We start from the raw sequence: 13,478 nt of genomic DNA on the forward strand, positions 1-13,478 counted from the left end.
AGCTGAAACATCTAATAGTAGTCAAGACATACGTAATTATAACTTTCAGGATCTCGTGTGATCTAACTAACCATTTATATTGACTGATCTTGTCTTATCTCCTATTAAACACATCTGTAGCTCAAATAACCTCTCCTCGACTTCGCAAAAAGTTTAAAACTAACCTATATTTACAACCTATTTTCACATACGCAAGAGAATCGCATCGGTACTTTTGAATTTACTTACGCATATAAATATTACTTAGTTGTGTTAGGTTTACATTATTTACATGATAATCAATACATTTGGTTTTGAATAAATTATTTTAACATTTATTTACATGGCAATAAATTTGAAAATCACAACTTTGTCCGTGTATTCACTACAACTTCCGCAGTGTCTAATATCTGTAAATCTCATACAGATATTTCTTGTATTTGCACTCGCTTTTTCATAATTCCCGGAGGTGCAGGTGTTGTAGCTGCTGGCGGCACTCTTAAAATACCAGAGCCGCCTGCAGCAATAGATTCAGAATCACCATTCGTATCTGATGTCACATCCGACGAATCCGTTATCGGCCCAAATTTGACTTGAGTAGAACTATCTACAACGCGTGGTTCAAAAGTACTAGTTCTACCAATAGCATCTGAATTACGGCCATCAACTCTTTGTATATCTGGTTTTTGAGTATCGATACAAACAACACTACCCGCCTCTATCGCGCTTCCGACACTTACATCCGGTAACGAACTGCGCGCTGCTCGATGTTTCTCATCGTAACAACTGTACTCGCCAAAAGTGGGCTCTCCACAATCCGATAACGTCCGCAAATCGAACTTGGAACCCGAACTGCGCGGCACGTGTGCAGATTTACACTCGAACCCGAAACCTTTTCCGTCAAATGCTCTCACCTCGTAATCTAATTTGCCATCGTAATTGTCTGAAGATGAAGAGCTCCCGGCCTCGGCAAGATCATCTTTGCAACGCCGAGGCCGGGAGCCTCGCTGGTGATAGATTCCCGCGAATATCAGCACGTTTAAAAGTAAAAGAAAACAACCGACAGCTATGGTTACAGTGAGGGCCGCGGTGTAGGATTGATAATGGGATGAAGCTAGCCGACGCAAAAGAGCATCATCGGGTTGTATGGGCGTAGTCGTAGAATTGGGAGGACATTCCGTTGATAGCGCAGGAGGAGCTGGAGACGGTTTTGGCTGGGCTGATCGTGGTGGAGGAGTACTGCGACCTAATTCCCCACCACGACTTCCGACGTCAATGCTTACAACATGCGGTACATGTGCGCGCGAAAGTGATTGCGTTCTTACTGCACCTAATAATAGAATAGATAAAATACATAAATTAAGAATTCATAAACCAAAAACATTTGTCACAAAACAGCTATGATTCTGCGATTCTTATTTAAGAAGATTTAAGAAGTAAGTAAGTACCTTCATAATAATTGGCGTTATCGTCTTGAAAGTGATGATGTCTCATAGCGGCATCTGGCAGATCTGATCCGGGGCGATGCAGTTGCGGTATTAGGGACAACCACAATGACATTTTGTGACCACGATAGTGACTTCTCATCTCCGACTTGCCGCCTGTGACCCAAATTATAGAAACAAATTGAGATAAATGACACTAACTCTTACGAGGGGACCAAACAAGGTCAAAGTAATCCCAAAACTTTTAATAAATAATTAGACAGATTGATAACTTAGGAAATAAATTAGATGAGAACTCGAATCTTGGAATTCACTTTATATAAATTTTAATTATACAAATTACTTGTTTTCAGATTAAAATTTCTATTTATATTATTTATTAAACCCGTCAGAGTTTATTTGTTTATTTGAACGCGCTTATTGTAGTAAGAGCGAATCGACAATATAATCATCCGAAAATATATTTTTGCGCTTATTCTAATTGCCTCTACTGGAGACAGGAGGGCTGGATCATTTATTGCCCAGAGGATCGGGATTGAGTTCTAAAGGGGGATTGCTAGCATTCTTGCCACCATTCCACGAGGACATGATATGTACAATAATTATTTAAATTTTTATGTGTATATAGTCAACGCCTTAATGTTTATAATTCTTATATAAATAAATTTACCTTTTTCTTTTATATTATTGCATATATATTCGCTCCTTTACATATTATAAATCTTTGTTTGCTTTTGATAGCCTATGTGTTGGGGGCTGAATATTTAAGGCCAACGAAACCGCACAAAAAGATATGAAATAACATAAAAAGTTTTAGTTTCTTACAAACTAAATTAGGCATACTATTTAACAAAACGTACTGATTTCCATATAAAGTTGGTTAATAGTGTCGTAGGTATCCCAGTAGGGAGTCTGGTCGGGTCCGAGTGGAACCGATTCCCCCATCACGGGGCTCGGCGGCGGTGTTGCAGAGGGATCATTTGGATTGCTGTTATAAAAAATAATAAATAAAACAAAATATTTATAATGTATAAAGTACAAATGAAGTCAAAATTATAGTTGGGTATTCGAATGTAAAAAAAATGTACAAAATAAGTTTTATAGATTAACCTACATTAATAAAGATTTTATAATCTTCTCTACAATTATTATTCTTAAGATGTAGTTGAAATCTTAATCCCGGCTCAATCTCGTTCTAACTAATCGGATGTGATTAATAAAAGCGAATATAAAGTAATCTACACTTTTAATTAGTTTTAAGTATCAATCTGAGCTTAGATTTCTTTTTATGTTATCTGAAAAATGATATTATTTCATAAGTCGACAAGATAAAGGTATTGTTCAGTTTTATTAATTGTTTAAAGAAATATTTAATATCTCATTTTTATAAGTTTTTAGCTAAATGTAATATATATCAGTCAATTTTTTATGACTATTTGTTTTAATTAAAAAATACACACTTTTGGTAATGGGGACAAATGAGTCTTCTATTTATTCGAATACAGATACTCTTAATATATTTTATATATAACTCGTATTTTTTAATTTGTAGAGTTGCTTCAAAGCGGAATATAGTAGTCGCTGTCGCCGGTGACGCTATAAAAGCCAGTTGGGCCAACAGTATTGAATCAATAAGATATTTTTATAATATCAGTTAATCCGCTGACAACGATAAGCACTGAAACTAAACACGAATATAAAATTTTACAACTAAATTTTTGAATTAATTAGACATTGATTAAACACTTTCGAATTAAATAGTCTCCTCACCTTCGTAGCATATCTCAAACTTCATTTTAGTCAGTCTACATCGAAGCAACGTTATAGTTTAATTTTCGAGTTCCAGCGATGGTTTGTTAGAGGTCAACCACTTTGTAGAATCTGGCTATTTGCTACGAATGCTTACTTGTTCAATATCTAACAGTTATATTTTCAACGCTGAATGGTTCTTATTTACTCTTCCTGTGTAGATATTTGTTATAGACAAAAAAAATCTTACCCATATTTAACGAAATTTGCGAGGTAGTGCATGCACAGCTTAGACAGTCTTTGTTCAATCTGCGTAAAGTTCTGCTGGTGGTGTGACAGTGATAGTGGCATGCCAAGGTAATACGGAAGCTCCTCGCCGTGAACAGAGCCTGGACGCTACGAATAAACATACGATAAAGATTTCAACGTTGTATCAAATAAAACAGCGTCGGAATTAAATTTAATTAAAAGATAAGTACACTGTTCTCACGGGTTAATCTTAGGGCTTTATAAAACTGAAATAAATAAGAATAGTGTCTTGTCTAGTCTAGTATCTAACTTAAATAAGTTACGTTTTATAAGGTTTTTCTACATTCATCCCACTATTTTTATATATTTTTAAATTAAATTGTTTATATACAAATATCATGTTCCGTTTTCAAGTTCAAAATGATTGTGAATGTAAACAAACTTTTGCTCCACTTTAGTGAACAAAAGTTTTAGACAATTTTCACCTAGCTTGTATACATACAAATCTGGGGTAAATTTATCCAATTCAGTCATGTAAGTCTAACTGTAAAACTATATTTTATTTTATCTTCGAATAAAATCCTCGAGCATTATCGACTGGGCTCACTTTTCGACTTTCACTTTTTATTTCGTCACACTTCTTATCATTTATAAGAAGAAATAATCATTGAATAGACGGAAGACTCTACTATTGGTCCATATAAGAATTCAAGGACGCGTACAACTTACCTCACTAAAATGAAAGCACATTCACTTTTATATGTATATCTCAGAGATATGACGAAAGATGATAAAAACACGCGAATCTATTTTCTATTCCAGTTTCATTATTTATTTCTAAGTTCGTGTGTGTTTGTGATGAAATATTACAAATGATTATAAAAAAAATGAACGGTTATCTAGAATTTAACCTGAATTAACGAATTCTCGAAAATTAAAAATTAACTTATAATAATTTATTAAAATTAATTTATTACTATGCACCATACATAATATTTACGAATTAGGTATATAACTATATATATATATTATACTAGCTGTGCCGGACTATAGGACTTTCATACAAACTTCCAAGCCCCATTTTACCCTCTTAGGGGTAGAGTTTCGTAAAATCCTTTCTAAGCGGATGTCTACACCATATAAGGAATCTACTAGGCAAATTTCAAGATTGTAGGTATTATAGTATCTAAGATTTCGTGATTAATCAGTGAATCGTATTTCGCTTTTATATACACATAATATAGATTATTAAACTTAATATTAAGATCTTGTGATTATGATGAGTATATTTAATTTCCTCTCAAAGCCTTTTATATTTACATTCTAAAGTAACGTACAACTCAGATTAAAGGAATACGTGACTAAACTAATTTTAAGCAAGGCTTCATTTTAAAATAGTTTATTTTTCTTCTTTTTACTAATGGTCTTTTCTAACGTTACGCTATATTTTTTAAAATAAGTAAAGATATTCTTCTAGCAACATTTTTAAAATGAGTGAAAATTTTTAGTGGCAATTTTAAACAGAAACTAGCCAAGTACGAAGAAAAAACTATATTGCATAATTGTGTGCGCACACATGAACTGAATATTGCTCCACTATTATAACTCTGCCGAAGTCACCGACCAAGGGATCGAGTCAAGTGATCAGATGGTGGTACGCAATGCCATCAGGCTTTTTGCTATCCAAAGCATAGAATACCTATCTAACCTTGGGCTGCTACTGACAGTATATTCAAAGAGAAACGCTATAACTTTTATTGCTTCCACCCAGGATTCGAACCTACAGCCACATAGATTGCAGCCACATGACGAATGAACGTTTGTATTATTGTACAAAAAATAAAAATATGATATTTGTACTCACGAATTTATACGTATAATATTGATACTAAACAATATTATTTTATTATATTATACAATTATTAAATTAATAAACTAATAAACAAAACAAACTTCCATAAATCACACAAAGTAATCCTAAAATATAAATTAATTTACCTGCGGGTAGTCTTTATCCTGCGAGAGATGGTGAAAATGTGTGAAATACGTTACACCGCCGCGCAGTGCATGGAGGTAGCCGAGTCTAATCAAGGGAGCTGCGGTCCGGCCGTCGCTTAGAACCTTCAACAAGTTGTACGCTTAATTATCGTGCACAAAGTGAACGAAATAAACACGCTACGACCTGTACGGGTCTGGTCCCGACCCGTAGCGGTGAGTGATATAAAATAATTTTTAAAAATACCCTTTAAAAATAAATTTTCGTTTTGAATATTTTAAACACGAGCCAAGTTATTATTATTAAAAAGAGGTTATATATTTTGCTTAAACTCGCAAAAGTAACTATTCTAATTGATATGGAACTTAAAAGTTATGTTCGATGGAAGTTTTCAATCAAAATCTGTTACAGAAAAGAGAAGAATAAAAAAGATACCTGGGAACAACCGTTGGCAGAAACTCAGCGGGTTTTTTTTTGTCAATTTGTACTTAGACAATATTTTCAATATATCAAAGAAATGGTCAGAAAGTGATCGTTTCATTCTCAAGGTGTGCTATCAACCAACTCATTAATTGTATAATAATCTTTTGCACACAAGGGTTCCTTTTTTAAATTATTAGCAACAGAAGCATTTTTAACGCTTTCTGGGATACTGTTGTAAAATTGTATACATTGCCCCACAAAAGTGTTACTGACTCTATGCAGTTTCGTGACGGATGTACACTATGTATGTATGCTTACATATGTATGCTTTTTTATTTTGTCTATTTCTTAAGAAAGCTTAGCTTATTCTGTAAACATGTTGAGTAGAAAATTATTGATCCGTGCATTTTTTAATTGGCCTGCACCAAATAACTTTGTCTTAATATTTCTATAATAGATCTCCAAAATGATTACATATTTATGTTCAAAGGTAACATATACATTTTAAGCGCTTTGACAACCTAAATTACACATTACCATTACCTTACTTTAAGATCAGTCGCTGTGAAGACGTTACAAGCTATTTGAACATAGTAATATATACTGGCGAAAAAAACACTTGGAATCATACGAAATTAATTGAAATATTTATGTATAAATAATTATATAATATAAAAATAAAACTTGATTATTAAAACTACCCATGCGAAGTTGACTTCGCGCGATAGTGAACTAACTGCCAGCTTCAAAATGAATAGCTATCCGTTTTAGAAAGGGTAGCTTCACGGTAGAGCGTATTTCGTAAAAACTTCTTGAATATATCACTATACGGTTCATAATTTTTTATAGGAATCCAGTAAACCCCTTAAACTTTTCTTATCAAATATGCATTTTTTCCTCCTAAATGAATTCGTCGATTTAAGTTAGTATGTTAGTAGTAATATAAGCAATACTTGTTTTCAAAGACTAATGCTCCTATTCTCCAATCCAATCAAGAGCAAAACTTTAGCTAGCTTTGGAATTTAAATCTGCGACTTTGACACCACTTAGCTGCCAACACATCATTCAGCTATTGATTTTTTTTTTATAATATTGGTAAGCGTACAGGCAATACATAGACCACTTAATGGTAATGGTCACATTAGTACTCTAAGAAATATTAACCACTTCTTACATCACCAATGCGCCAACAACATTGGGAACTAAGATATTCCCATCTGCCTGTAATTACACTGACTCACTCACCCTTGAAATCGAAACATTATAAACTAAATATTGCTATTTGGTGGTACAATATGTGATGAGTGGTCGTTACCTACCAATGTGCAGCCCGCGCATAACACTACCACCAAGTAAGGCTGCAATATTTTAAAGTACCAGCTATAAAAAATATTTAAAATTTAAATATATGATGATTTCTTTTTTATTATTGACATAGTAAATGTATTGATTATTTTTAATTAATTCATAAAATGTATTAACCGGAACACTTTTGGTACGTCTGTCACAGTCAAACAGAATTAACACATCCAAACTGCAAATGCGGAAACGACGATTGTTACAATGGACTTTATTAACCCAATCCGAAATAAATTCGGCTTTTATTCACGTCATGTGTATTAATTTATCACTTTACAGTCTATTAGGTCGTATACTATCAAACGTAAATCTACACTAATTATTATTTATTGAAATAGGCATCAAATTAAGCACAGTTATTTACTTAATAAACGCCAATAATAATTACTGTTTGTCATAATATGTTATATATATTGGGCTTATACCAATAAATAATTTCTATATTCTTGTCTCTAATTTTACGCAAATATAACGAGAACCTAAATCGATTTTCCTAATCGAAACAATTGACTGAAATCTTACCCAGAGAAAATTGATTTTTGTAATCAACATTTAATAAAAAAGTCAAATCATTAAAAGTTTATAACCAGTACAACCTATGTCTTAGGTACTGTTAAATAAACATACGTTTCCCACGTATTATTTACCTTTATATGGGTCAAGTTAAAATTTCTATCTCTTCCATTATATATACAAACTTATAACTCGCTTAAAATATTTTATATAATTTCGCCGTTAGTATGGATAGGTCAAATATTGTGATAGAGCCATCGTCCAACCAATCTACTACACTATAGTGTGGAGGTAAGTGGAACCTTACCTACGTATGAAAAAGTATCCGTCAAAATGTTAAATTATCTTGGCGCACAAAAGCAACAAGGTAAATTTCAATTTACGCCCTCTTCGACAACTTTTATCACGCAAATTGTCCATTATTTTTCAAATATTTCAAAATATAAAACGTTTTAAACGACTAGTTTTGAAATTAAACAGTAAACACTAAAAATTCAATAAACGTATTATATTTCGAAATTACTACGTAAATAGTTGGGGTTTTGTATAATGGACTGTCAATAACTACTCCATTCACCAAAAATATTATTTTTTTTAACTCGGCACTCACCAACTGCTACATTCATGGGTATGGGTAGGGTTACCATACCTTACCACGCTAGCGTCATTTTGGATAGATTTTGAACTATAATTTTTACAACTAGACACATTTTTGAATTGAGAACGTTTTTTATGCCTCTACACCCCAGGGTCTAATTCAAAATAGCCGCTTTTTAAAAAAGATTTTTAAGTGCTTATTAAATATATCTTCAAATAACTTTATACATATATAAAATGGCCGGTTTTGTAAAACAGTAAAGGATAATTAATGGTCTTTACATTAAAACTCGTTAATTTTTAAAAATCACCATAAAAAGATAACGAATTAATTATGATGTTGATAGCATCATAAATTTCATTGAAGATAAAAGTATTTTATAACAAAGCCTTTTAAGGTTGCCATCTTGTATTCAACGTACACGAGCGTCATTAAGTTCCTTTGTACATCACAAGAACGATCGATGAGTTGCGAAAACCGCTTGAGGCTTAAATTAAGATCGTCTGTGATACCGGAACGACAGCTACGACATGACGATGGCTGATCTCGCTAGTTCTATCTAGTCTGCATTTATATATCTGTGTTCAACTGTTTTGATATAAACTTTCACCATTTTCAATAATTCAAATGACTACATTTTTTTCCTTTATAGATATTTACGCTGGAAGCAGACATATCCACTTTTTTTTATTATTTTTTATAAGATTATATATCGAGTTTCGTTATAAAAACAAATAGCTGTCAAACATTTATCCACACCTTTGATATTCCGAAGCATTTTTTCTACATTTTTACGACTACGCCCCATGATGGTACAGACTTCTGGATACTTCCCTTACAAATTTTCTTAGCTGCACCATAGTTTTGATCATCAGAACCAGATATAGACACCTTCTTACAATTATTAATACTGATCTGAAATTATCTAAACTTTTATCACGGAAAATCATATACCGAAAATACCTTGCTCCAATTTCTGAGGACCGATTAGTTGAGAACCTTAATAAATTGGAATCCAATTTCGATGATCCTACTACAATTCTTACCTCAATATTATTCCCGGTAACCAGTAAATACTGTTCCTCACTGATCTACTTAACTCTTTCGTAAAATGAAGCAATAAAAATGAAAAAATATGTCGCGAATGTAGACTCTTGATTTGTCGTAAAAATTTAAAGCCTTTATTTTGATGAAAATTATATACTTAAATATATTTATCACGACTTGCAGTTCATACAAATTTTAATTATTTTATAGAAATTTATTGTTCCAATTTGTTAATTTAATTACAGCAGTAATAACTATTGTGGTTTTTTTAAGTATAGTTTAATCATTAGGAATAGAAACCTTCTCATAATTTCTCCTTGACGTGATAAATTCAATCAGTTGTGATAACTACTTAGTTATCTCTTTAAAAAATTAAAAAAAGTCAGAGACGAAAACGTAGTTCATTAATCATCACGCCTAGGGTCACGTACAGCGAATTGGGCCTCCACCTTTTGCGCCTACGCCCTTGGAACCAGAGAACAAAAGAATGACCGTTAAAAATGGATCGTAGAACGCACGAATACAAGATATTTCCATTGGAAGTGTAAAGATAAAGTGAAATTTATTTTTCACGTCTGAGTTGTTTTAAATTTTGTATTAAAATGAACGAAAATAATTGAGGCTTATTTCAAGATTTTAGACGAAAACTTGGCACTCGTTAAACACAACTTTGTTTGAATTTAGAAACTTTACTTACTTAAGCATGAAAAAACTTAAATGTCTTAAGACAAAAAAAACGACTAATAGTATAACTCACGCATTTTTGATTGCAGGCAGTTTCTTATTTCAATAAAAGTAACATCGTGTTTTCTGATTTAGAATAAATTAAAACTTACCTCTAGCGTAGCGTCTCGTACACTAAGCGGATTCTGCACAGGTTTGTCCCAGTCCGTGTACTCGTTCTTTAGGGTGGAATAAATCTCATTGAGGTGGTAGTAGTAGGCGTTACGGACGAAGGTGCGCAGAATGCGGTCCCGCCGAGTCTCGTTGAAGCCAAACTCCAAGTCTTGAGCATTGAATTCCAAGTAAGATTCTGCAAGTAATGGCATGTCATTCATTTGCATAAATTTATGAGCGCGCGTGGCATTCATATTTAATTAAAAAGTAGGAGAGTTTCCTAAAATGTTAAACCATTTTTCATAGTTATTGACGGAGTTTTATTATAAGAACTTAGCTTAAGTGTAAATTTGTCTAAACTTATTCTCTATCTTATCTAAAGTTTATTTAATATTTTTATAATCATATTCGTATAACTTTCATGAAATAGAACATAAAAAGTTATTATAGATTTTATAAAACTATCTGAAGAATATTTTATTTTTAGTTACATTCATATTCAAATTGTAATGTAACCATTTTTAATTGTATTATAAGTTTACGCTGAAACAAAACCCGCCTTTGTCCTATGCCTATATTAAAGAATAAAATCATAAAATATATTACCTCGTTATTTATAACAAGTTACCTGTTGTGGTCAGACCGAACAATAGCTCCCTGTGCGGAAAGTCGGCAAGCTCGTGTCCCGCTGCGCTCGCCACGGCAGCCGCACCCGCGCCAAGTCGAGAATTGTCACTCGGCGGAGGTGCCTACGGGTAAAACTTAATTAACGCTTCTATTGGTATTCCTTTTTTAGCATTTAGCATTTCCATTTAATTATGATGTCATCTTTTAGAAAGATCAATAAGTAAGGCATTCCTTGATAAAACATAAAATTATTCTCGGTACTATTTAAAGTCCGAACGGCTCGTAGTTTTAAATTTAAATTCATCTTGTAAAATGGGTATTAAAACTGTACTTGAATGTGGTCTACTTTAATTTGATAACATTTCACAATTTCGATTTTTTATAAAAAAACAAATTAATTATGATAATATATAATAAACATTAGTATTGCATGGTACGGACATTAACCAAATTTATAAAAGGATAACATTTCGTCGTATTTTATCATCATTGTAACTTTGCTTGGATATAGCATATATATATAAATCATAGCTTTCGCCCGCGGTTTCAGCTGTACCTATCGGATTTTAGATATAAACACCTCCTTATTTGGGCCTCAACCTTGCTTAATACCAAATTTAATCAAATTCAGTTCAGTAGTTTAGCCATGAAAGCACAATAGACAGACAGACTGAGTCACTTTCACATTCATATTTTTGTAGTATGGATTCTTACATCTTCACAGGCGCGTATATATTCTTCATCATAATATGCAGAGTAAAACTCTCAAATAGACACTTTTTAAACAAATTGCATTAATTATGATTTGATTGATGCTGATATATATAACAAAACTAGAATACATTTATTGTTTTTGTTTTTAAATATTTAATAAAACATAATACGTAACATTCTTCAAAAGACGTAATAAATCTATTTTAAAGCATACATTTTTAAAGAAAAATAGTTATAGCATAAAATAAGAACTAATACTACACGTTCGTAAAAGCTATTGGAAATAAATGGAGCGTCTAATAAACAAGGGATTTCAGTTTGGGAACTTTCTTACGGAAGAGGGATTCACGATAACAGTCCCGTCTACAAATGGCGCAAATCCAGGTAAAAAGCGGGGCGGGTCGAGCCGAATGGCCAGCAGCTCGGCGAGCGGCTTGTTGCGTAGACATGGCGCCAAATCGTCTTCAAGTAAATCCCCATGACATCCGGTCTGCTCCGCTACCTAATTGTAATTTTAAATATATACAAACATTACTGTAGTGAAACTGAACGATGTAGCTGGAGGAAAAAGATTTTATCGAAATAAAGCCTGCAGCCCATATAAAATAGTTCTTACAGATTAGGTTAACTAATTTACTTAAATGACTTTCAGCAGCTCACTCAAAGCAAACACTTTATACGTTTTTAATGTAGCGAATTTACCTTTCTTTTTATCGTGAGCGGTTCCCTCTGCAACGCCCATGAGCTAAGCCCCGACCCGCTTAACAAGACGACGCGCTTCAGTAGTTCTGAAACAGATAAGATAATTTAATTTCGTTATTTCCGAGAAGGATCAACTGCCTAATGAAATCTATTGGCTAAACACGTTTTGGTTTTAATAAAAGAAAAGCAATTACCTCGAATAAACGGATTATTTGGGATTATTAATTATTTACGTTTTGTCAAATTAATCGAATTATATTAGGTTTTTAGCTTTGTACCTGTACTGAGAGCTATCATAATTACATTAAGTGACGAAGGGTCTAAACGAGGCTCTTGACACGAAAATATAATGAAATCTGCCATGAACCGGTCTAATTATAAACAAAAGGAGACCCATGCATCATTCGTGAACGACTGCTATTTGTGGAGAACGCGGTCTCGGTAATGGCGATTACGAAAGCGGACCCTCGCAATTTTATTTCATTGTATCATTTTTTAAAAGAACAAGAGAATTTGTGATAATTAAATTCCGAGAGTTAATTGTTATTGAAATATATTTTTTTTTTTACAGATTATTTTGCAAAATTCAGATCCGATCTAAAAATTCTCATCAACAAAAATCAAACCTCTGGCAACGGGAGAAACCGCTAGAAAATTGGCAAGCGCTGCTCCAGTGCCGTGTCCCATGAGAGTAACTTTTTCAGGATTTCCTCCAAAAGCTGGTAAATTTTCTCGCAACCAGTGTAACCCAGCCACGAGATCCATTAGCCCGAAATTACCCTGTGCAGATCCTTTAGCTCCAGTCTTGAGAAAACCTAATAAAACGGTAAAATATATCAAAATAACAGCTTTTTTTACAACTTTTATTACTGTTAAGAAAACATAGAGCCATACATATTAAAGCACTAGGTATGAAGTCTAAGCCCAATGGTAAATAGCTAACAAAGGAAATTTAATATGACATAATTGATGTCTGCAATTTCGTGATAAACATTAACACGTTGTTGATGGCTTGTATGGTGACGTATAACATCGCATGCGGGTAATTCGCACCAAATGCGTCAATTTGCGGGCGATGCCATCCGCGCGTCACGACAAGCCCGGGATCACTTATCAGTGAGTACTATCGGACATTCCCATTTCCATATTAATTAATGACCACGATTTTGCGTAACACATCCTATTAAGATCCAGCCTAAATATTGTATATGTATATTTCCTATGACATCGATATACAAGT

At 33.1% G+C, this 13,478-nt stretch overlaps 1 protein-coding gene across 1 annotated transcript in view; it reads right to left on the reverse strand.

Annotated features, from left to right (window-relative positions):
• Positions 1-312: 312 nt before the first annotated feature.
• The window catches only part of LOC125077024 (neuroligin-1-like), a 55,755-nt gene continuing 42,589 nt past the window's right edge, over positions 313-13,478 (reverse strand). The window contains exons 6-15 of the mRNA XM_047688796.1: positions 12,865-13,053; positions 12,239-12,324; positions 11,871-12,038; positions 10,824-10,944; positions 10,195-10,391; positions 5,421-5,543; positions 3,424-3,569; positions 2,285-2,412; positions 1,428-1,580; positions 313-1,309 (exon numbers count right to left, since the gene is read on the reverse strand). Of these exons, the coding sequence (XP_047544752.1) occupies positions 399-1,309; positions 1,428-1,580; positions 2,285-2,412; positions 3,424-3,569; positions 5,421-5,543; positions 10,195-10,391; positions 10,824-10,944; positions 11,871-12,038; positions 12,239-12,324; positions 12,865-13,053 (2,222 nt within the window). The 3' untranslated portion in view covers positions 313-398. The remainder of the gene's footprint in view (positions 1,310-1,427; positions 1,581-2,284; positions 2,413-3,423; positions 3,570-5,420; positions 5,544-10,194; positions 10,392-10,823; positions 10,945-11,870; positions 12,039-12,238; positions 12,325-12,864; positions 13,054-13,478) is intronic.

The sequence above is a fragment of the Vanessa atalanta genome, chromosome 3 (genome assembly GCF_905147765.1).
Source record: "Vanessa atalanta chromosome 3, ilVanAtal1.2, whole genome shotgun sequence".
NCBI classification, from domain to species: domain Eukaryota; kingdom Metazoa; phylum Arthropoda; class Insecta; order Lepidoptera; family Nymphalidae; genus Vanessa; species Vanessa atalanta.